This window comes from Abramis brama (assembly GCF_963993115.1).
Source record: "Abramis brama genome assembly, chromosome: 3".
Taxonomy (NCBI): domain Eukaryota; kingdom Metazoa; phylum Chordata; class Actinopteri; order Cypriniformes; family Leuciscidae; genus Abramis; species Abramis brama.
Window position 1 is genome coordinate 56,106,194 of NC_139965.1, and position 26,011 is coordinate 56,132,204.

Sequence of the window (26,011 nt, forward strand, 5' to 3'; positions counted from 1 at the left end):
TTGTGTTATATACAGGGAAGGTTCACGCATCATTAAGTAACAAACAAATAAATAGCTGGATTCAGCCTCGTACTAGACAAACTGCTCTTACAAAATCCAAATTTTGAGAATTATTTCTGTACCAGTCTTTTTATATGAACCATTGAAATTACGCTGTGGGACAATGCACACTGAGCCACATAATACGCCACATAAGGGCATGAATTTAGAAGTACCGCTCTACCAATAGCCACATTTTGAGCGATTTTTATTGTATCAGCCTTTTTTTTTTCCTTTTTTTTTTTTTGCCCCTTGAACTTGGCAAATAGGACAATGCACACAGCCGTATCGCGTCGTCAGCCGATTTCGCGTCACGGTTTCTCAACCGCCACAGAGTTAAATTCGTTAAAGCGGACATAAGACATAAGGCACTTTTTACTGTATCAGTCTTTGTTTATGGCCCCTTGAACTTGGCAAATAGGACAGTGCACACAGCCGTATTGTGCCATCAGCCGAATTCGCAGCGCGGTTTCTCGGCCACCATAGAGTTCAATTCGTTATAGCGGACATAAGGCCTTGAAATTAGAAGTACTGCTTTACCAAAAGCCAAATTTTTGCACTTTTTACTGTACCAGTATTTGTTTATGGCCCCTTGAACTTAGCAAATAGAACAGTGCACACAGCATTGTTGCGGAATAAGCCCAGTTTGCAGTGCAGTGTTTCTTGGCCGCCAAAGTGTCAAATTTGTCATAGCGGACATAAGGCCATGAAATTAGAAGTACTGCTTTACCAAAAGCCAATTTTGAGCACTTTTTACTGTACCAGTATTTGTTAAGGACCCTCGAACTTGGCAAATAGGACAATGCACACAGCCGTATTGCACCATCAGCCCATTTCGCAGCGCGGTTTCTCGGCCACCAAAGAGTTAAATTCGTTATAGCGGACATAACGGCATGAAATTAGAAGTACTGCTTTACCAAAAGCCAAATTTTGAGCACTTTTCACTGTACCAGTATTTGTTAAGGACCCTCGAACTTGGCAAATAGGACACAGCCATATTGCGGCATCAGAGCAATGAGTTAAATTCATTAAAGTGGCTCTGTATCCAACAGTGCACGAACATGCTTTTATTTTTTGTTTTGTTTTGTTTTGATGTTTCAGAATGTTTCATACATTCTCACTCATTATCTTTGTGGAATAGTCTGATCATGACACTTAAGACGACCTCATCTTAATCCATGTAACCTGACCAAACATGGGCAAGTCAGTGAGTCCACCCTCAGTCCTGCTGGGAAGGTCAATAGCACAGTTCATACTTTTATTTCCACATTTCTCTCCATTTTATTGATTAATGTTTTCTTTCGGAGCGAGACGGTACTTTTATTGCTTTGGCTTTTGTGATATGTTTTTGTTTTGGCTGAGGAGTGCGGAGCGCGCTCGTATATCATGAACTTCTGCACAGTTTGCCTTCGCTAGCCCGTGGTGTTCGTCAGTAATTAGACCAAAGTCACTGAGGTGGCCAAGTTCAACCTCTTCATTAAGGTTCCTCTCTTCATGGCAACAAATGGAGAGAGAACTATCATTCTGAGGTGCTGTGTGGAAATTTAAAATACATTTACAGTGGCATCCGAAAGTCTGAGACCACACTGAAATTAGCTAACTAGCTCCCCACTAACACTATCCAACAGTGGACGTATATATGCACAGGATTTTATTTTATATTATTTGTTTTATAATTAAATAAAATGTATTTTATTTTTGTGAATAAAATAATGTTTAAAAATATTTATTTTTCAAATTCTCACAACATCTTAAATAAAATGGCCAATCCCTTCATCTTGCTTATTGGAGCTCATTTCATAGCTAGCATGTTGTGTCTTGAGAAAATTGATTGGAAATAAACTACAATAAAAATATTTTGTTATATTTATATTTACGGTGTTTTTTGTTGTTGTTGTTGTTGTTGTTTTTACTTATGTCTCATATCTCAAGTATGTTGTCTCCTTGGAAAATAAGGAGTCATTGTGAAATGGTTCTCTGAGTGATTGATCATGGTGAAAATGATGCAGCAACTTTATTTTTTTTTTCTCCATAGTTTAAGATGAATAGTCTAGATCTGGGCCAAGGGTAGAACAAATCTATACATATGGCCAAGGCCTTTGCAAAATAGCAAGAATAAATGTTGAAGGCATGATAAAATGAGTCCATTTTAATGTGATCATCATATATATATACAGTGCAATGCATAAGTGAATACACCCATGCTAAAGTTGACTAAAAAGAGGAATAAAAAATCATATTTTGGAAATTGAACTTAATGCCTTAATTTAAAAAATTAGGAAAAATCCAACCTTTAAAGACACCAATTTTCTTTGTGAATGAATAATGTATCGTAAATAAATAAATGTTCTTCCTTAAAATACATGGTGCATAAGTGAGTACACCCCTATGTTAAATTCCCATAGAGGCAGGCAGATTTTTTTTTAAAGTATTTAAAAAAAAAAAAATGTAGGATACTATGCATCCTGATAAAGTTCCCTTGGCCTTTGGAATTAAAATAGCCCCACATCATCACATAGCCTTCACCATACCTAGAGATTGGCATGGGGTACTTTCCATAAGATCATCTCTCAATGCAAATCAAACTAGCTTTTAGGCTAACTGAAATAAAATCATGCCAATCTCTAGGTATGGTGAAGGCTATGTGATGATGTGGGGCTATTTTAATTCCAAAGGCCAAGGGAACTTTATCAGGATGCATAGTATCCTAAAAAAAAAATTAAAAAAAATACTTAAAAATAAAAATCTGCCTGCCTCTATGGGAATTTAACATAGGGGTGTACTCACTTATGCACCATGTATTTTAAGGAAGAACATTTATTTATTTACGATACATTATTCATTCACAAAGAAAATTGGTGTCCTTAAAGGTTGGATTTTTCCTAATTTTTTAAATTAAGGCATTAAGTTCAATTTCCAAAATATGATTTTTTATTCCTCTTTTTAGTCAACTTTAGCATGGGTGTATTCACTTATGCATTGCACTGTATATATAAAAAATAAAAATAAAGGTTAATGTGTTAGTTTTAATCAAGGTGGCAAACATTAAAGATAAGAGTTTAGTTAGAATCACCACAGCGCATGATTAAAAGGATTGTTCACCCCAAAATGACAATTTACTGTTCATTTACTCACCCTTAGGCCATCCAAGATGTAGGTCACTCTTTTTTTCTTTAGGAGAACAGTAAAGATTTGTTTTTCTGAAACCGTGGTCCTTGGTGATTCGTATAAAGCAAGTCAATGGCTACCATCACTTTGAGAGTCAAAATACTTGGCTGTATTACAGGTAATAATGTTGTATCTAATGTTCAGTTTCTTGCACAGACTGATCGTTTCACTTCATAAGACCTCAATGTATCATCAGGAGCCACGGGTATTGATTTTGTTTTTTGACTCTCAAAGTGACGGTAGCCATTGACTTGCATTATACGAATCACCAAAGACTACGGTTTCAGCTAAAAATCTTCTTTACTTTTTTACTGAGGAAAACTGACACCTAGATTTTGGATGGCCTGAGGGTGAGTAAATCAACAGCAAATTTTCAATTCTGGGTGAACAGTCCCTTAAATACATTTAGTCAGAGGGATGTGGCGATTCGTTCCTTCGTGTGTCAGACCGGCGTGTTCAAGCAGGTTAAGTGCAGGTGAGTGTGAGACAGCTTCGGCACGGTGGCGTCTCTCCCCCCTCTCAGGGACCCGGGCAGAGCTTTCCCAATAGATCTTTATTTACAGCACAGGAGTCGGAAACGGCTAGTCAATCCGTTTAGCCTGAGGCCACTGATTTGTTCGTATTTACTGCAACACCCAAAGAAAAGCCAAGGTATTTTTCCCTCTCTCCTTCCTATTGATTCGGCTCTTAGAAAATCTGCTCTGCTGTCTAAACACTATTGATCCTCCTGCTCTCCTCGCCAGCTCTTGCACCAGTATATAAAGGGACTGGATGAATTGAAATTTCATTTCCGACAACTTGTTCCTTTTATTTGTACTTTTTTTCTTACGAGAAGCAAGACTCAGCGTGGGTCAATAGCCACATGAAGGCTGAAGGTAGAGGTCAGTAGAGGTGAACTGCACTAATGAGGGTCTTTACTGTTTGTGAAGCACTGCCATGAGGGGCGAATATGATCAAAACGAGGTGTCATAGAATCTGTTTTTTGTGCTAACGTTTGAATGACCCATTGTGTGTCTAACTCCAGGAATCGTGTGGGCTCCAGAGGGCACGAGAGGAGCTGACGGCGAGAGAAGAGAGATCTTTTCTTCAGGAGCAGCTCAACAGCGTCAGAGAGGAGCTCCACAGCGCCACCATCAGGGTACTGACGCCCAATCTTTCCTCCCATTAGCCTGAGATATAATAGACCCTTTTTTCACATTTCAAGTGTTCTCAGAACCATCAGAGTCATCAATAAGTTGAACTTCTACTTCAGGGTGAACTTCTATACAAGTGAACAGTGCCGTAGCTTGTAAATTCTGTCTAACAGCTGAGGAAAACATTCAGAAATTAAAAAAAATGCAGTCAAATGCAAAATAAAACCACTTCAGTTTCTCATTGTCTTCATTTTTTTCCGTTTATTAAATAAAGCTAATAAATGTATCCATAAAGAGCAGTGAGTTGTATCTACAGGTAGTAGACTGATCTCCTTGCGTACCTCTCCTTCTCACGTTACTGGTACCCAGATTTTCCCCCCAACATTTTCAGTCAGTCTCACTTCCACTGTAACTTTACTTCTTCAACTGTTCTCGGAGTAGCCTCAACTCTGATTGGTTCTGTTCACTAGCTGGGCGGGACTCGTGATTTTATTGGGTCCCTCCCGAGCGGCAACCTTCCGGTCTCTCTCTTGAAGCCAACTTCATGTGACTTAACTTCAAGTGACTTAAACATCGACTGACCGCTTGAGACAGACTCCAAAAGTGAGTCAATCCCATATACGCCCCCATGTTAATATGCCCAACTTTACAGCAGAAAAAAAAGTTTACAGCCTGGTACAAAAAGTGCTTTTGGTCTATAAAGCTAATTTTGCCCTTCATGACAACTGTGAGGGTGGTGAATTTTTTTATAACTCATCCGTGTAAATTATATTAAGCCTTAAAGTTCTGCATAATTAAGGGCGTGGCCACTTGAGTGAAAGGTGGATTGCAGCTGCTGTCACTACTAGCTGTTTGTCTGCTGCCAACCAGGCTCCACCCACGTCCCGCCTCTTTGCCCATGTTCTGTTATCCGGGAGTGACGTGCTGCCAACATGCCGACGGCCGGCTCCACCCACTTTAGGCTACAAAAATGCTCTTCGGAAACCTTCGGGTGATGTCACGGACACTACGTCCATATGGTTTTTTTACAGTCTATGGTCCCTCCTCTACTGTTTGTTGAGCTGAAGTAATTAATAACCATCTGTAAACCATTTTAATGGAGGGGAGAGAGGAGATATTTTGAAAGCTGCCTTTACTAAATAATTTTTGTGGTTTTCATTAAACTCAGGCATACCAAGCTAACACTGTAGTATATGTATATATACTATAATGGTTCATAACAGTAGAGGAATATATAGCATAACTTCTTGATTTAGTGGGACCCCTGGGCAGTTCCCCAAATATCATTTTTGCATTTCCATTTACTCCAATAGTTAAATGAAAAAAAAAAATGAAAAAAAAATCCACAGTAGCGTTTCTATGACTTTACAAAAGAAATGTTTTGAGAGATTGATTGTAGTGGTCAGAAGAGAAGAAATATGTCAAATTTGCAGTCACTCCCTCAGCCGTTGTATTAGAAACACTCACATAGCAGAAAGTGTGTTATAAATGTACGTTTAAAAAAAAAAAATGAAAACATAAAAAAAGTTGCTAGATTTACAATGTTAATAACTGTAGAAACGTGGGGTTCATGCTGCTCAAAAGGGGGAAGCCTTGTTTTAATTATCATAAATATTCATATAACGACCACCAGCCCATCCCACATTCCATTCCCGGCTCTGTTGATGCATATTTTAATAGATTATCATTACAGCCGTCGTAACTCTTATTACTATAGACGTAATTACCAGATTTACGGCGGAATATTATTTTTGTCCCCTGCAGCCATTTTGCTCAGCAAACCCAATTTTTCCTCTGTCGTAAACAGACTGCTTCTTAGTCTGCGCCCCCCTCCCAAAACGTCGAACCGTTGATAATGATAAACACACAAACAGGCCGCGGCGGCTACGTCCGTGCCTGTACGACACTCCATCTGAATTGCATATCCGCCCTGCCGCTGAGATTGTCATAAGCCGTATTAAGAAAAATGGTCACGCGGTTTGACACAAATTGGAAAATGACATTTGGAAAGCGCCGCTGCGGTGGAAATTAGAGATATTAAAATTATAAATCAATGTCTGGGTAGAAGGAACGGATGGGGGGCGGGGGTTAAAGGTCCCCTCATGACTAGGGCTAATCTAAATCCACCGGGCTTTGATTGTTCACCCACTGTCCACTCGTAAAGAAAGAAGGGAGGATATTGTGTCTTTTCTGTGGAGTCAAGTCAGCTTATTTAGCGGCTCCCACAACACAACCTGCTAATGGATCATCTCAAAGGTGTGATATGCATTATGCAAAGGCATCCACTTGACACTTTTAACGAAGTCTTTCCTCCCTGTGCGTCTCACCTTCAGTTGCCTTTCTTCGTGTGTGTGTGTGTGTAGGAAGAGGAGCATCGGCTGAAAGTGCTGCAGATTGATGAACTCCAAAGAGAGGTTGACAAGACACTGGCACTGCTTGAAAAGGAGAGAGAGGTCAGCAAACCCCTTCTTAATAGCCGCTCACATGCCCTTTTACGCATGCCATGCGAAAACGTAAGGGTGTACCTCCCATCGCCGTGCACTTGCAGTTCGTACTTCTTTCTTTGCTTATTTTTATTTCTTTTTCAAAGTAAAAGGGTCTTAGAAGTTTGGGCCTGCTGGGTCTCTGAAATCCTTGAGACTCTTGCCGTGCCCTCGTACCCTTGATAGTGCTCAAATCCTCAGAAAACAGCAGCGTGTTATGCGCACTGAGATCAAATAGAACAGTTCGCCACATTGACATTATCTGCGTTCTCTAGCTCAGCTCACCTGAGCTCTGAACATCTGCTGCTTAGTTGTGTTGGTATTGTTAATACACTGGTTGAGAGGAAGCTCAGGGATCATACTTTGTTGTCTGATTTCTCAGTTCGACCTTCAAACCTAAGATTGACTGTTTTTATGCTACAAGTATTCTGAACAGTGGAACTCAGTGCCATTTCAAGCGCCTGTTGAGAGCTTTCACACTCCGTTTGCTTTCAGTGACGTCTAGAATCCGAGCAAGACTATCTTAGGTCTGAAGTTGTCTTTCTCTCATAGTCAAATTATATTGAAAGAAAAGATCAAATTTAGTAAATGAGATATAAGTAATTCATTTGATTATGATTATTTGCATAATGATGTAATGCATCATGGTTTAATTTGATTCATTTTTATTTATTATAAATAATAATTTATTTATCTGTTATTAAATAAAAATGATGCTCCCTCTTAACATATGCCGAACGCACAAATTCGGCACAAATAGAAGGCACAAATAGCTGTAGGGACAATGTACATTTTTGTGGAATATTGACAACAGATGAAACACCAGATTTTACATTCATAACCACAACAATTGTATTTTTTTATACGAATGCATAATAAATTGGACAAATATAATCAGTTATTTAGTCACTGCAATTAATCCACTGAATTTTCACAGTAAGCCTGATGTATTACAGTGAACTGATACATCTTTACCTCAAATTGGGATGGTTTGCTTGTCTAAATATTTAATTGACAAAATGAATCATTGATATTTATTTATTTTTGTGTATTTCAAGGCTTGTTTTATGTTTTGTTTTGTTTTTGTTTTGTTTTGTTTTGTTTTGTTTTGTGTTTTTTGTTTTGTTTCATTTTGTTTTGTTTTCAGCCTGTCTGCTATGATTAACAGTTGTCATCTCCTTGTAACATTCATTTATAGTAGCTTTCTAGTATGTTGTGTTTTGTTTTAGTTCCGTTTATTGTGTAGCCTATAATGATGGCCTTCCATTTTGTCACATTCTATTGCTTCATCGTGTATCTTAGTTTTCATGTTCTATCCGACTTTTAACTAATCATCATAACACAGGATATGCACTTGAAGTTTAATTAAAAAATGGCCAGAAAATAAATGTGAAATGTGTGTTTCAGCACTTGTTTAACACTCACGCCTTGCATGAGACCTTACGTGTGTTTTTTACCTTCAAAAGAAGAACGATAGTGGAGACAATACAACAAAAAGCCATTGTTACGTTCTCCTGCAGCGGCAGAGGTCAGATAGATCAACTTCTCTAGGACACACTCTGAAGGACTGTGCATTTTCTTTACTTTCTTTTGCTGTTGTTCTTACGCATTCATCCCTCAGCACGTCTCTGTTCTCTTCATCTCTCCCTCTCTCTTGCTGCAGGATTGTGTAAAGGCCGAGGAGCTGAAACGACTGAGAGAAGATAAACTCAAGGACAAGGTCTCTCAACAATCCACTGCCTATTAGCTTCTAAGCAATGTATTCCTCACCGCAGTTAAGTGCCAGTCATAACCTTGCCATCATTTGAATTAGAGCTGCAACAGCACGTGTTTTTAACACCGAGACCCCACACACACGCCTACACAATCGCCAGTGATGGCTCCGCTCAAAACAACGTCTAATATTATGACTGGCCCTAAAATGAGATGTAATATTAATGTGCTGCAGAGGCCAGATCTCAGCATCAGGAGGTACAGTTAACGCCAGTCACGCTCAACAGGCCACTATTGAAAAGATGCTCTGAAAAAACTGACGTGCAAAACGACATATTTTCCAAGTTAATAGAGGTTTTTTAAACGTGTTGATGCCCCGTAACCCCAAATATAAAGATTCTCTTACGAGGACCCCCTTCCTAAAATATCAAGGAAACTATATATTTAATTTTTTTTTTAAATATATATTTTATATATTAACTACATATTTTATACTATATAACTATATATTTTATATTATAGCTATATATTTTAATTTGATATACTATATGTATAATTTATTTTACTTTATTTTGCATGTTACATGTAGTTACTATAATTTATAATCCTAATCCAGACCCTAATCCTAACCCATAGTAAGTACATGTAGTTAATTAACTTTACTCAGTACTTAAATGTATAATAACACTGTAATTATACTGTATTTATAATTACACTGTACACCTTAAAATAAAGTGTTAACATATTTTTTTTTTAGAAATGTACTTTTTACCCCTGTTTCATATACAAAGCCAAAAAGAAACTATAGCTCTCAATAGAATAAAATAAGTATGGTTAATCTCATAATTTCTGACCAGCCTTTAGAAAGAAGAATGAATAAAATAATATTTAATTTGGGAAAATTTAATTTATTTATTTATATATTATCCTAAAAAAAAAAGAATCTAAATATTTTTTGTGGATCCCCCCTAACAACCTTTTCAACCTTTACTGGACACCAGTTCGAAAATGCATGAAGTTGCAATAATAATAATAATAAACAACAAATTTGACTAATTCAATTTTTTCTGAACTTTTCCACTGATCCCTTGCGGTTCTCTGAGGGTCCCTGTACTCAATTTTAACTAGTCAACTAATCAGGTCTTAAGTAAGCACTATAAACTAGCCGACCTCACTAACTGACTAGTTGGTTGTAGGAAGACTAGTTGTCCATTCTAATCCATTCTTTCCCTGAAGGGTGAAGTACACAGATGTAGTGTTAAGGTTGTTTTCCACTTGTGCACAGTTGAGCGCACACACCTTTGACTTTGACCCATTGACCTTGAGCGCAGATGGACACATTTGGTCCACCTTTCTTTTCAAGCGCTCAGTTTACTTGCACAGGTGTATTGTTTTCCAAACGGACACAAAAATTGGACTGCATGCGGATGGTGTGTGTGGACATCAGTGGACTGTGCCAATGGCGAAAAGTTCGTCACACGGACTGTCTGTGAGACTAGGACAAGGGAAGCATGCTTTTGGCCTTAGGTAGGCTGGACCCGTGTAAGCGTGAGGAGGGTAACCTGAGGGCGAGCGCTCACTCTCTCTTGTTTTTACACTTTGGCCTCCATGCGCTTTGGGACCTTAGCAAAGCAGCTGCTTCAAAGTGTGACCAACCGCCACTTACTGCTGCGTTTTCCTCCGCTCCTCGGACAAGATTACTTTCCAAACACAACGCAGACAGCTTGATTAATAGAGGGGTCCGCCGAGGTGCCCGCAGTATATTTTCACACTTATTTCATTCGCATAGACTTTCATGCGCTGATCCTTTCACCGCAGGAGTCCGTCGGTTCATAAAATACATACGGCCCTTTGAGGCTGTCTGTGAAGACTCTGGAAGATTCTAGATGTGTTTGAGAGCTGATGGACAAGGTCACTTCTCAACTGTGTGTGGACATCAGTCACGTAGTGATGCAACATTCATTAAAAGGTTTATGTAAATGTAAAAACTTCTTACTGAATATACTTACTGTATATTTGGAGCTGAAGCTGTGATGTTGTGTGTTGGCCTTTTTGCTACTTTTATTTGTACGGACAGTGAGAGATAGGACAGGAAATTATGGCAAAGTTGAATGATATCCGGAAATGTTGCAAGCCAGATTCAAATTTGATTTGCCCACATGAACACAATGGATCAATGTGTCAACACATAGGGCGAAAGCTCCAACAGAGTAGATGTGTTTTTGTTTTTTTATTTATATAATCTGGAGACAGAAATCCACTCTGTCATGGTCAATGCATGGCCATGTATTGGTCAGAACGTATGGAAACCCTGTATAATTTAAAACCTAACAAACTTAATTTCGCAAAATGTTTTGCTTGAAAATTCTGATGGCTTGTAATGTAAGTCAATGAGATCTTTATAACAGTGTATCAGATTACTTGCCGTACATAAAATGCATCGTTGTCACTCTATATCTTCCAATAGTATGTCTTAGTAAGATCATATTTAAATGCTTATTTTTACGATCAAAGCTCTGTAGTTTTAAAACAATAATGCAGTGCAATACAATGAGGATTGAGACATGAACAAATAAACATTCCTCAGAATCATATTTGATACTCATATTTTAACATGATTTTACTAAAAAAAATAATGCATGGATAATCAAGTAAACCTAAGTAGCTTCTGTCCAAAAAGTTATTCTTACATTTACTTTATAAAAATCAGTAAAGATTTCACAGCAGAAAGACACATGAACCACAGCCTGAAGGTAGACCATTTTAGAATGATACTAAAAGACCTTTTAGTTACTAAAAATTATAAACTATCAATCTGAAAACGAAGGGATGTAGTAGATTGTGTACAACAGGTTTTTCAGCAAAGTTTTGATCATATTGATAATTTAGTAGACTTAGAAATATCAAATATCATAAAGTGGGCTTCATAGGGTTAAAGTAATTGGTACTCGGTTTGATAATTTTGTATCTAGTCCGATGACATTCATGCATTTTCCAAATAGGATTTGGTGCCACTGTACGTGCATGTAAAAGCTTCCTGTACATGTGTGTGTAGGTCAGGCATCAGGAAGAGCTGATTGCAGAGCTGCAGAGAGGATTTGACCAGAAGGAGAAAGAGCTGAAGGAATGGAAAGAGCGATGCTACTCCGTCTCAGAGAGCCTCCGGCACACACACACACAGCTCCAGCAGACCCAGGACAGCCGAGACCGGGCCGTCAGCAGCCTGAAACTACAGCAGGAGGTGATGTGGACACACTCCATATAGCGGTGAGGGCAGGGGAACGACACAAGAGGGGGAAAACAGAGAGTAGAATTAACGGATAAAGGTCAAGGTCAACATTCAGAGGTCAAAAAATCATTAAATTCACGTATTTAACGGAAGGACTTTAGTATGCATGTGTGATTTGTGTGATCAGTTTGAAATCATACAAACAGAATGAAGGAGTTATAATTTCAATAAATGCATTCATTCATTCATTTAAAGGCGTTAAACATTTGATTAATATACATGCTTTAACCTGTTAACGTTTTACAGCCTACTCAAAATACTAAATTTAAAGAGGAAAATGTTGAAGAGGAGTGAGATTATAGATGTAAAGCTAAGGATGGGGGCAGGTGAAGAGCTGTGATGGAGACCAGAGGACAGACTGAAGGCAATAAATGAGAAAGAACAGGGCCGAGTGGGTGGCTAGAGGTCTACAGGTCGCCTGACTGTGACCCCGTGACCTCTGCTCATTCACACATCAGCACACTGGGGACCAATTAAGCTCAGCTCCAATCGGTGGACCAGCAAAGGAAATTAACTTTTTCAGCTCCGCCTCCACACACACACACACACACACACACACACACTTTAAAACATGCTTAATGTACATGAGCACAGGGTTTTTAAATCATCATTTTGCACCTAGACAATAGTTTAGTTCCAATCTTTAACAGGCGGAAGGAACAGAAGAAATGCAGTCTATTAACGATGGCCAGTAAGTTGGAGTTTTTGTTCAGTTTGCTAACGATCACAGGACAGGGATTTTTTTTAAGCTGGGTAACACTTTATTCTGATAATCCACTTTAGACATTCCACTAACAATAACAAGTAACTTTGCAACTACTTGTCAACTAAATCTCATTAATTTGCAAGTACAAGGCAACTAACTCTCATTAGAGTTTTAGTAAACTGTTAGGTTAGGGTTTTGGTTAGTAGAATTAGTTGGCATGTGCTTGCAAAGTTACTTATAGTCTGTAGAATGTCTGTAGAAAGTGTTACCAAAAGCTGTATTTTCAATCATAAAGTTTAGTTTCAAGATTAAAGAGCAAGAAATGTAAATTAACCCAATCTATTTTCTAAATGCATGTTATTGACCTTACTGTTCTTAAACTCAAGGAATTCACTTATTACTTAAGCTTATACCCTTCACACGACCCCAAATACCAACCCGACTCGCCACAAATCATGACAAAATGCTCCATGGACCCCTGCTGCTTGAATTTGTGTTGTGTCTTCTTCCTTTATGATTACTGTAGGCAATATGAGTAGACGGTCTATTCTCTGCTTTATATCCTGCATACACTCACAGAAATGCACTAAAATCATATTTTATTTGAAGTTGGATCATTCTGTTCGGAATAAAGGGGGGAATGGTACTTTAGCAGATAATTATGTGTAATCCACAATCATTTCCAATAATAACAGACAAAGTGGTTTGAGCCCACGTTATCCAATTTGCCATTTAATGTGAGAAAGGCTGTTGCTCGTTCCCTAAAAATTGAACCATTTCCTTAAATCGTCAATTTGCCCTGCATCCAGAAAGCATGGAGGGCAGAAAGAATGGAACATTATATTCCAGTACTGTCCTCATATAGAAACGGAAGATGATTTTTTTTCTCTTTCTTTGTTTTGAACCCTGCTGTTTTTAATTGAAGCCTGTTCTGGGTCTTTTAGCCTGGTCAGCATGAAAGCTTTGAGACAGCCCATACACAAAAGAAATGTATTTGAAATATATTTTCAGAATATATTTTTGGAATATATGCAAATATTTGAAATTGGCCCAATAAATATATTTTAGTTAAATATATGTAAATATATTTTGAAATTTAAAAAGTCAACATTTTCACAAACAAACAACACATTTTCAATTTATTTTTTAGATAGACCACTTCAGCTGTGGGTGTGGGCATGGGAGAGCAGTGCTCTACTTCACCCACCCACATTTTTCCTACTGGTCGGGAATTGAACCAGCAACCCTTCGGTTACAAGCCCGAAGCCCTAACCAGTAGGCCACAGCTGCCAATTTTATGTAGGAAACAACACACAGAATGCAGAGTTCTTTTCCCCTATTTTTACAGAATTGAATACAGATATTTAATAGTGTGTGTATGCAGTGTTAGACACTGAGTTCTATCTATTGTTTAAGTGCACTTCACTGTTGGAGTATCATTGTTATATTTAAATGACTTCAGGAAAGATGTCAATAAAACAACAATAAATCTAATTGCACTTAGTGTTAAGTACGTGCCACCTAATATGGCCTAATAGTCCTAGGAAAGCAACTATCTGTCATTTTACATTGCAGTCATTTAAATGTAAGTACAGTATTTATTATAGCTGTGTGTCATAATACAGTAGTGAAATATGGTAGCCTACTGTTGTGTATAGGGGAAAAGGTAGAGGAATTACTATGATCAAAATACATTTTAGCAAGCTAAACATTTTATGACCATATATTTTGTCATATATTTTACATTACATGTTATAAATGTAAATATATTTCACACTTAACATCATATATTTTTGTTATATTTCAGAATATATTTCAAAATTATAAATATAAGTGGACAATGTCAATGTATTTGGAATATATGCCACATATATTTTTGACACTTTAAAATATATTTACATATATTTCTTTTGTGTATGGGAGGAAGCAGAATTCTTGAGAGATACTATAACTCTCTTATGCTCGTCGAGGTTGCATTTATTTGATCCAAAACAAAATCAACATTCAATCTTCGTCACACTTCGTCACAGATCTCATAACGTCTTGTTCAATTGACATTTGGGCATGTGCAGACAATATTTATTGAAGCATGGTGGACCTCAGGTATGATTTTATCAATCGCAGGTGCGAGATATATTTTATATATTATTATATGAAACTATGGGAAAAAAGTCTTAAACAGTGAGTCATTCATTCATTCAATCAGTCAAACGATTCCATCAAAATGCGGACTCATTCAGTTGCTAAGAGACGCACGATGGTTCTACTGTGGATTTTTTGCAAAATAGAGCAAAAACTCAGTCTAAAATGAAAGTCACCTAACATTAACTTCTTGTTTATTGAACTGTTGTATAAAATCAACACCATTTGTAATCATTCTGATATTGGGGAAAATGGCACACTATAAATAGGGACATTTTTGCCTCATATATCTTGATTTTTGAAGGGCATTTTTATTCATTTTGGTGGCATTTTTGCCCTAAGCCCCTGTTAATTTCCGTGTTGGCAGCGGCCAGGGCTCTTCTGTTGCGAGGCCTGTTTCAAGTGAAATATAGCAAAAAACGCTACTGCTTACCACTTTCTTCAATACTTGAAGTTCTTCAATACTTGTTGCCACGAACCTGCCTTTTTTACTTTTGCATGTTTTACTTTGAACTAGTTTTATTGACTGTTTATCCAGTCTGCCGCTCAATTGGAATAAACAAGTGCAGTATAATGTGTTGTGCAAGGAAAGCCGCTAGCAGGTCTAGATCAGAGAGAGATCAGAGAGAGCTTAAAGACTGATGAGCATCGATACACTACCTGATACTACACCCTCTCCAGCCTCCATGATCTACACATCAATAAACACATCCACTGACCGGCATGATGCAACCTGACCTACAATAACTTGCATCTCTGTTCCTATGCACGAACAGCTGGTTGAAGAGGAGTCCACAATCTCCAGGCTACATGAAGTAGAGTATCAGAGGGATCTTCTGGCTTCCGGAATAGCTGAGCTGAACTGTGACATCCAGCATCAGGAGGAAGACTGCAAGTGGCTCATAGAGCAACAAAGAGCAGAGCAGGACGAGGTACAACGCACCACATACTTTGGTAAAACTGTGTCTGGTAAGGCTCCTGTAGAGTGAAACCTGTCTGTGTGGTAGGTGTCCGATAGAGATGAGGTTCAGAGACTGACGGCAGACATGCGGGCCGCTCAGGAGAGTCTGAACTCTACACAAGAGGAGGTGAGGAAAACCTGTCAATCATTTGGTCCACTCACCTTTTGTCTGTTTTTTAAGGCATACTCATATTGAAAATATAGTCACCTACACTATCTTTCAAATGTTTGGGGTTCAGTATGACTTTTTTTAGTGTAAAAAAATAAATAAAAAATGCTGCTTTTATAAATGCAGTAACAAATACAGTGGAAACCATTCATATTGTGAAATATTATTACAATTTAAAAGAACTGGTTTCTATTTTAATGTGTTTTTTTTTTATGTAATTGATGGTAAAGTTGTATTTTCAGCATCATTCCTCCAGTATTCAGTGTCACATGATCCTTCAGAAATTATTCTATGCTGATTTGCTGCTAAAGAAACATGTCTTATTATTATCAATGTTTAAAACAGTTGTGCTACTTAATATTTTGTGGAGACCATGATACATTTTTCAGGATTCTTTGATGAACAGAAAGTTCAAAAGAACAGCTTTTTTTTTTTTATCTTTTGTAACATTATAAATCTCTTTACTGTCACTTTCGATAAATTGTTTGTGGCCTTATTAAAAAAAATATATTAGTTTTGTTCTAATCTGACTGACACCAAACCTCCATTTTCTCAGACAAGTTTTTGCTCTGATAGTAACCAGATAGCTTGTCTTATTTAGTAAGTGACCCAACTTGTGGCCCACCCAAGTGGCCAAGTTCAAATTATTTGTTACGGATCCTGTATATAGAGCCTCGCTTGAATCTTTACTTGGTACGTTACTGAAAACTCTTTACATTTAAGAAGGCTGTAAGAAGTGCTTTTGACCTGAAATCTTTTGATCAAACTTTCTCGCACCAAAAAAGTCATAATCGATCTTGTCACAACCACTTTTGTATCCTCTCTCTGACTCTGAGAATTAAATAGACTATTTTTGCTACGGTACCTTTAAGACTTAAGACTAATTTTATTATAGGCTAACCTCAGCATACTAGCATAATTCACAGCACACACTGATCAGAGAAAACTGAGCATGTGTTGATATGTATAGCACTTTTTAAAAACAAAAGTGAAACAATTTTCACTCGGAAATTGCTAGTAAATTTCACAAATAATTCAGAAGAAATGGCAAGTAACACATTGAATTAAACAACTAAAAGACTGAAATAGTATTTTCTTGTAAAAAGTCCTCCAATAAGCTTTGTTTTGTTTTGTAAAATCATTTTTACAGTGAGTAAACGTGGTCGGTCACACTGCATGTTAAGGATATTGCAACTTAGTCTCCATAAAGGGTCTGTGGCAGAAGCAGAGGCCATGCTTGTAAACATTGTTTCATTTTACCTTGATCATATCAGTGATTACTCATTTATTCTGGTGCTAAGATGTAGCTCAGGTGCATATATAACTCATAGGCCGTATTTACATTACATGGTTCAAGTGACCCAATTTGATTTTGTCCACCCATGTGGCACATGAACCTGTTAGCAGGAAAAAAGCACATGATTCCGATATTCTCAGATCGGTTTTAGGCCGCATATGTGGAAATAAATCTGACATGAATCCGATTGAAGTAAGTCACTGAAAATATTACGGTGGCAAATGATGTCAACTCAGGTGGACACCAACCACGATCACATGACTTCTTTCAGTGATGCAATGGAGGATGAAGGCTCAACTCAATGTTTTGCTGACCTTTAAAGATGGTGCAGAAAGCAAAATATTATTATAAAATATTAAATATAAATATTATTAAAAATATTAAATATTATTTAGTCTGCGTCCATTGCAAATTGTGCCGTTTTTACTTCCTTTTCGGCCTAAGCTTTTCCGGGTCAGTACGTCTACCTTGGGTTTTTTTGCCGAGTGTATAGTGTAAATGCAGAAATCGGATATGGGTCACTTTTAAAAGATGTAAGCTGGTCAGCAAAACAAATCAGATATAGTCAACATATCGGAATTGGGCATCAAGACCTGCAGTGTAAATGTGGCCTTCGATCAGAAGGCTGCATCTGAAGGTCTCCGTGAGCCGAAAGCGGACAGGATCAAGGACACGGGCTGTCCAGTCCATCCACACACACTCACACACACACAATAAAGATGGACCTGACGCCCGCACGTCTCCCTCCCTCTCCCTCCAACTTTTGCATAACTTGTCAGATGAAGTAGAAGCCTGTGCTGGTTTATTTATACATCTCTGACTGGTCAGTTATTTGTTTGGCAGAGTGTCCTTGGATGTTTTAAATGGGACAAACCTGTCACTTCAGTGCTGACTGGATGTTTTGAGTTCTTTGAGAGATTTTCTTTTTCATATTTATTAATTTATTTTGACTTTTTTTTTTTTTTTTCAGAGCGAGCAAGCGTGCAGTGAATAATGCATTGGATTCTGCTCCATGTACTGTTTTTATCATTAGCATTCAGCCCCAGTTATCTTCCGAACTTATGAGTGCCTGTGAAATGTTTGTGATGTTATTTATTTATGTTGCCCTCTCAATTATTCATTTGTTTATTTATTCATGGCAGAACTAACTGCAATTGGAAAATTCATTTTTGCTGAAGGGCACATCCAACCCCCCCACCACCACACCTCAATCCGCTCCACCTCCTCTTGCATGAAGGTTTGTTAGTAACTGCTTCATGTGGCATTTCCTAAGACTCAAGGGGAGATGTCATTTTAATCCAAGCAGACGGCTGAAGAGACAGACACAGAGAGAAAGAGAACGAGAGTACTCTTTTTGCACTATAGAGGTGATGGTGCGTGATTATAGAGAGACATTTAATGAAAGAGGGATGAATTTGACAGGCCTTATATATCCACAGCTCTGCATGTCTCTGTGCCACAGCCGTGCTTCATGCTGAATTCCCTCAGGCCTCTGTGCTGTCCTGCCTTTTCTGGCCATATTTATTTATATATATATATATATATATATATATATATATATATATATATAAAAAAAGGCTTTATTATACTTATATCAGAAGTCAATAAAGGTAATCTCAGCTGAATTTAACAGAGTTTGCCATGCTTAAATATTTTCCACAGAGCATTATATACTATCTACTATATATGTTACCTACCGGACTAAACTTTTGAATATATATATATATATATATATATATATATATATATATATATATATATATATATTTATGTTTTTGAAAGAAATATCTTATGCTTATGAAGGCAGTGTTTATTTGATCAGAAATACAGTAAAAACCGTAATATTCTGAAATATTATTATGATCTAAATTAAAGCTTTCTTTTGAATATATTATAAAATGTAATTTATTCCTGTTTTGGTACACCTAGCAGCAAAATCGACTTAAAATACTCTGCTTTTGTAAAATAAAGAAAACAAACAGGGTGCACTTTCTGCCGTCTCAGTTTTTGCGAACTTCTTTCTGAAACGCGTCAAAAAGGAACTGAAACTCAATGAATACTTGCCACACAGACATGAGAGATATGTATTTAGAAAGCTTGAAGTGTACTTTTAAAGTTAGTCATTAGTCATATCGAAAACAAATATTCTCTGCTTTTCATTGAGTTTGGAAGAAACTGTAAGGAATAAGCCTTGAATTTACCTCGGAAAAAGTTGTTCTTATTATTTTGAATGTTGGAAACAGTTTTTGATGTGTAAAATGCTTGTGGTTTTTCGTATTCTTTGATTAATAAAAAGTTCAAAATAACAGAATTTATTTGAATTAGAAGTCATATGTAACATCATAAATGTCTTTACTGTCACTTTAGATACATTTATGTGTCCTTGCTGAATAAATGTTTATTTTTTTATTTTATTTTTTTACGTACCACTAACATATTGAAGCATATTAGAATGATTTTTAAAGGATCATGTGACACTGAAGACTGGAGTAATGATGCTGAAAATTCAGCTTTGCCATCACAGGAATAAATTACTTTTTAAAATATACTAAAAATAGAAAACAGTTATTTTAAATTGTAATAATATTTCTCAATATTACTGTTTTTACTGTATTTTAAATCAAATAAATGCAGCCTTAGAGAGCATAAGACACTTCTTTCAGAAACAAACAAAAAAACGCGCAATAATTCTAGTTTTTACTGGTATTCTCTGTGTATACTTTATTTTTTGTGTGTATATATATATATATATATACAGTGAGGAAAATAAGTATTTGAACACCCTGCTATTTTGCAAGTTCTCCCACTTGGAAATCATGGAGGGGTCTGAAATTGTCATCGTAGGTGCATGTCCACTGTAAGAGACATAATCTAAAAAAAAAAATCCAGAAATCACAATGTATGATTTTTTAACTATTTATTTGTATGATACAGCTGCAAATAAGTATTTGAACACCTGTCTATCAGCTAGAATTCTGACCCTCAAAGACCTGTTAGTCTGCCTTTAAAATGTCCACCTCCACTCTATTTATTATCCTAAATTAGATGCACCTGTTTGAGGTCGTTAGCTGCATAAAGACACCTGTCCACCCCATACAATCAGTAAGAATCCAACTACTAACATTGTCAAGACCAAAGAGCTGTCCAAAGACACTAGAGACAAAATTGTACACCTCCACAAGGCTGGAAAGGGCTACGGGGAAATTGCCAAGCAGCTTGGTGAAAAAAGGTCCACTGTTGGAGCAATCATTAGAAAATGGAAGAAGCTAAACATGACTGTCAATCTCCCTCGGACTGGGGCTCCATGCAAGATCTCACCTCGTGGGGTCTCAATGATCCTAAGAAAGGTGAGAAATCAGCCCAGAACTACACGGGAGGAGCTGGTCAATGACCTGAAAAGAGCTGGGACCACCGTTTCCAAGGTTACTGTTGGTAACACACTAAGACGTCATGGTTTGAAATCATGCATGGCACGGAAGGTTCCCCTGCTTAAACCAGCACATGTCAAGGCCCGTCTTAAGTTTGCCAATGACCATTTGGATGATCCAGAGGAGTCATGGGAGAAAGTCATGTGGTCAGATGAGACCAAAATAGAACTTTTTGGTCATAATTCCACTAAACGTGTTTGGAGGAAGAATGATGAGTACCATCCCAAGAACACCATCCCTACTGTGAAGCATGGGGGTGGTAGCATCATGCTTTGGGGGTGTTTTTCTGCACATGGGACAGGGCGACTGCACTGTATTAAGGAGAGGATGACCGGGGCCATGTATTGCGAGATTTTGGGGAACAACCTCCTTCCCTCAGTTAGAGCATTGAAGATGGGTGGAGGCTGGGTCTTCCAACATGACAATGACCCGAAGCACACAGCCAGGATAACCAAGGAGTGGCTCTGTAAGAAGCATATCAAGGTTCTGGCATCGCCTAGCCAGTCTCCAGACCTAAACCCAATAGAGAATCTTTGGAGGGAGCTCAAACTCCGTGTTTCTCAGCGACAGCCCAGAAACCTGACTGATCTAGAGAAGATCTGTGTGGAGGAGTGGGCCAAAATCCCTCCTGCAGTGTGTGCAAACCTGGTGAAAAACTACAGGAAACGTTTGACCTCTGTAATTGCAAACAAAGGCTACTGTACCAAATATTAACATTGATTTTCTCAGGTGTTCAAATACTTATTTGCAGCTGTATCATACAAATAAATAGTTAAAAAATCATACATTGTGATTTCTGGATTTTTTTTTTTAGATTATGTCTCTCACAGTGGACATGCACCTACGATGACAATTTAGTATTTGAACACCCTGCTATTTTGTAAGTTCTCCCACTTAGAAATCATGGAGGGGTCTGAAATTGTCATCGTAGGTGCATGTCCACTGTGAGAGACATAATCTAAAAAAAATAATAATCCAGAAATCACAATGTATGATTTTTTAACTATTTATTTGTATGATACAGCTGCAAATAAGTATTTGAACACCTGAGAAAATCAATGTTAATATTTGGTACAGTAGCCTTTGTTTGCAATTACAGAGGTCAAACGTTTCCTGTAGTTTTTCACCAGGTTTGCACACACTGCAGGAGGGATTTTGGCCCACTCCTCCACACAGATCTTCTCTAGATCAGTCAGGTTTCTGGGCTGTCGCTGAGAAACACAGAGTTTGAGCTCCCTCCAAAGATTCTCTATTGGGTTTAGGTCTGGAGACTGGCTAGGCCACGCCAGAACCTTGATATGCTTCTTACAGAGCCACTCCTTGGTTATCCTGGCTGTGTGCTTCGGGTCATTGTCATGTTGGAAGACCCAGCCTCGACCCATCTTCAATGCTCTAACTGAGGGAAGGAGGTTGTTCCCCAAAATCTCGCAATACATGGCCCCGGTCATCCTCTCCTTAATACAGTGCAGTCGCCCTGTCCCATGTGCAGAAAAACACCCCCAAAGCATGATGCTACCACCCCCATGCTTCACAGTAGGGATGGTGTTCTTGGGATGGTACTCATCATTCTTCTTCCTCCAAACACGTTTAGTGGAATTATGACCAAAAAGTTCTATTTTGGTCTCATCTGACCACATGACTTTTTCCCATGACTCCTCTGGATCATCCAAATGGTCATTGGCAAACTTAAGACGGGCCTTGACATTTGCTGGTTTATGCAGGGGAACCTTCTGTGCCATGCATGATTTCAAACCATGACGTCTTAGTGTATTACCAACAGTAACCTTGGAAACGGTGGTCCCAGCTCTTTTCAGGTCATTGACCAGCTCCTCCCGTGTAGTTCTGGGCTGATTTCTCACCTTTCTTAGGATCATTGAGACCCCACGAGGTGAGATCTTGCATGGAGCCCCAGTCCGAGGGAGATTGACAGTCATGTTTAGCTTCTTCCATTTTCTAATGATTGCTCCAACAGTGGACCTTTTTTCACCAAGCTGCTTGGCAATTTCCCCGTAGCCCTTTCCAGCCTTGTGGAGGTGTACAATTTTGTCTCTAGTGTCTTTGGACAGCTCTTTGGTCTTGGCCATGTTAGTAGTTGGATTCTTACTGATTGTCAGGGTGGGAATTATACCGCGGCCACGCGGCCATGGCCACCGTTGCCCTACACTTTGGCCTTCATGCCCCGTGAAAAAAAAATCATCGTACGGCCACAGTGGCCTGTGTGCCCTGGCCCTGTCCAAGTTCCACCCAAGTAGTCTCTGAACTTCAATTAGTTTGTGGATTCGCGCAGGTGCAGTGTCATAATCACATCGATGATCTCACGCATCAAAACAGCAGTGCAAGAAGCATGTAACGTCAGCACCAACAGAAGAACGACACTCTGTTGTCGACACTGGTGCATAGATATATACACTAGATTTCGCCTTGGCTACGGCATTCGTTCATGAACTGCCGTAGCCAAGGCGAAATCTATATGTCTATCTATGCACCAGTCTGCGCACACGTCACACAGCAGGAAGCGCGGGCGCCCTCAGATCACTTGGACGTCGCTGTGTTACAAGAGGTAAAAACTATATAAATACTGTTCGTTTTCTCACACAAACCGCTCGTTTCGTGTCTTAGGCCATCAATGTGTACTTACGATGGGGAATTGTTTAATTTGGACGATGGGGAATTGTTTTAATTTGGACTCTGTGGATGCTCTTTGAGACCGTGACCATAGACCTGCATTATATGACTGACAGACAAGAACGGTTTGACCTAAAAATATCAAAATCTATTTGCTAGTAGATAAGTGCCCTTTTCAGAAAAGGGCCCTATGCAAGGTTCCAGAGGTAACGGCGTCGGCGCACTGAAGCGTTTTTTTTTTTAATAGTTCAAAGTTACTATAAGATTTAATGTTATTACCTTGACAAACTATAACTTACATCATTAAAAAGATATAAGACTCACGTTTCAGTATTTGACCACTATTGTATTCTGAGAAATTTATATTGACAGTTATGTCTTAATTTGTGTCAGGAGTTATGAAATGCAAAAATGAGTCGATACCTTTAATATGAATTATGAGCGTCAGACGATCCATTCATAAACTCCTGTGCTGTCGTCATGAAAGCGATTCACAAAACAACGTCCCTCACGGCTTTTAGCTCAAAAGTGTGCAGATTTGGAGAAATATTGATATATTCTCAGTTTACATAAGATTTCTATTGACAGGAATAATATTTTATTGAATTTATAGCCAAATGCGTCGATGTAATCATTATGAGCGCTGTATACTGATGTGCTGTGTTTTCAATTCATACCAGCAGCCTGAGGGCGCTCTACTGAACATTATAGTCCATATTTGAAACACATGAAGAAGAGCGTTCGACAATGCAGGAAATTATTAATTTATTGGCATTTGTGTTGTTTCTGAATGCTTTTATTGGCATTTGTGGTGTTTCTGAATGCTTTTATTGGCATTTATGTTGTTTCTATTGTTGTGTGAGGGTGTATACCTTCTGGATGTAATGGCGCTCTCTCTCTCTCTCATTAAAAAATGTTTTTTTTTATTAAAAAAGTCATAATCCATGTCTTATTCCAAATTAGGATGTTATGCTATCAATCTGAATGGGAAAACCATCGAATTGTATGATGGCCTTTGTGCCCTGTCATATGGCCTTGGTGCCCCTAAAAAAAAAAAAAGGTGGAGGCCAAATGGCCTTGCCCCTAAAATTACATAATTCCCACCCTGCTGATTGTATGGGGTGGACAGGTGTCTTTATGAAGCTAACGACCTCAAACAGGTGCATCTAATTTAGGATAATAAATGGAGTGGAGGTGGACATTTTAAAGGCAGACTAACAGGTCTTTGAGGGTCAGAATTCTAGCTGATAGACAGGTGTTCAAATACTTATTTGCAGCTGTATCATACAAATAAATAGTTAAAAAATCATATATTGTGATTTCTGGATTTTTTTTTTTGGATTATGTCTCTCACAGTGGACATGCACCTACAATGACAATTTCAGACCCCTCCATGATTTCCAAGTGGGAGAACTTGCAAAATAGCAGGATGTTCAAATACTTATTTTCCTCACTGTATATATAAAGTTTTTAGCTTAGATCTATGGCTTCACTATACTTTATTAACAGCTACCAATAATCATAATACTAAGGAATCTCAGCCAAAAACACAGTTTACCTTGTTGTTCCATACTTATTATTTACAGTATTAATTTTTATACTGAGATTTATATGTTAACAGATTTCCCCCCAGAATCATGACTTAAAATGCGTAAAGTAGAATCCGGAGATTTCATCTAGGCGATTATGAGTTCCTGCTCTCTAGATACTGGCACCGGCTATCAAAAATCCACATTACTTGACTATTAACATGCATTTAACAATAATTGTCATTGTGTGGCTGTGGCGTGTGTTTAGCTCGCAGAGCAGATGCAGGAGGTCCCGTCTAGGAGAGAGGAGGTTGTGGCCCTGCAGAAGGAGTTGAGCAGACTTCAGGATATCCTGAAACAGAGAGAGGAGGTGATAGAGAAGAACAAACACAACACGACACGGCTCCAGCGAGAGATAGACTCTCTTCACAAACAGGTAAACACACTAAAAATCACAAATTGGCCAGTCTGGGTATTGAGACCTGAAAGAAAACATGGAGTAAGCATGAGTTTGGTGGTGTTGTTTCTGTGTGTTCAGCTGAAGGGTGTTTGTGAGGTCTCCGGTGAGCGCACTCACGTGTAATATTTTCTGTCGGCTGCATCGACAAACCACACATAGGCATGGAATTCCAATTAACTCCCTTTAATTAGGCCCTCCCTTGCTCATGGCACAGTTCCTTCATTTATTTTAATCTTGTTTATGCACCTTGATTGTTTCACAATATAGATTTTTTTTAATTAGGCAAGATTGATTAAATTGCATTGATTCTCTGTCCTTATTAAAATACCCCCAACCCCCCACTCTACTCTCTCCAAACTGGTGTTATTTTTCATTATTAGTGGTTGTGCCTTCAGCTTGGCTTTAAGTGTCTGTGTGTGTGTGTGTGTGTGTGTGTGTGTGTGTGTGTGTGTGTGTGTGTGTTATGAAAATAATGTTTATCGTACTTTATTACAGCATCTGAAAGTCTGTTGTATTGGCAACCACTTCATGAGCGAGCAGAGGTTTCATTAGAAGCTTGTGTGCTGTTTATTTCTTACAGAATTGCTCCAAACTACATTAAACCAAAGAATACTGTGTTTGTTTTGTTTCAATTTTGTTTGTTTTTTCTTTTCGTTTCAGTTAATATTTGTATAACGTAACAACACATTCACATGTTCACTGTTCTCTGATGATGTTTAATGGTCACATGACGTGCAAGTAAACTGATCAAATATTTTATCTTTTATTAGTAAGTGTTTTAGGTTACACTTTATTTTAAGCTGTCCGTGTTACAGTGCAATTATACACTGAAGTACTGAGTAATAATAATTAACTACATGTACTTAATA

General features: G+C 38.1%; 1 protein-coding gene across 1 annotated transcript in view; it reads left to right on the forward strand.

Annotated features, from left to right (window-relative positions):
* pmfbp1 (polyamine modulated factor 1 binding protein 1) overlaps positions 1-26,011 on the forward strand; it is a gene marked incomplete at its 5' end in the record, with an annotated part of 96,930 nt that overhangs the window by 21,723 nt on the left and 49,196 nt on the right. Inside the window, 7 exons of the mRNA XM_084109663.1 lie at positions 4,232-4,345; positions 6,704-6,793; positions 8,487-8,543; positions 11,592-11,777; positions 15,450-15,605; positions 15,681-15,761; positions 24,951-25,118. Coding sequence (XP_083965789.1) covers positions 4,232-4,345; positions 6,704-6,793; positions 8,487-8,543; positions 11,592-11,777; positions 15,450-15,605; positions 15,681-15,761; positions 24,951-25,118 — 852 coding nt within the window. The remainder of the gene's footprint in view (positions 1-4,231; positions 4,346-6,703; positions 6,794-8,486; positions 8,544-11,591; positions 11,778-15,449; positions 15,606-15,680; positions 15,762-24,950; positions 25,119-26,011) is intronic.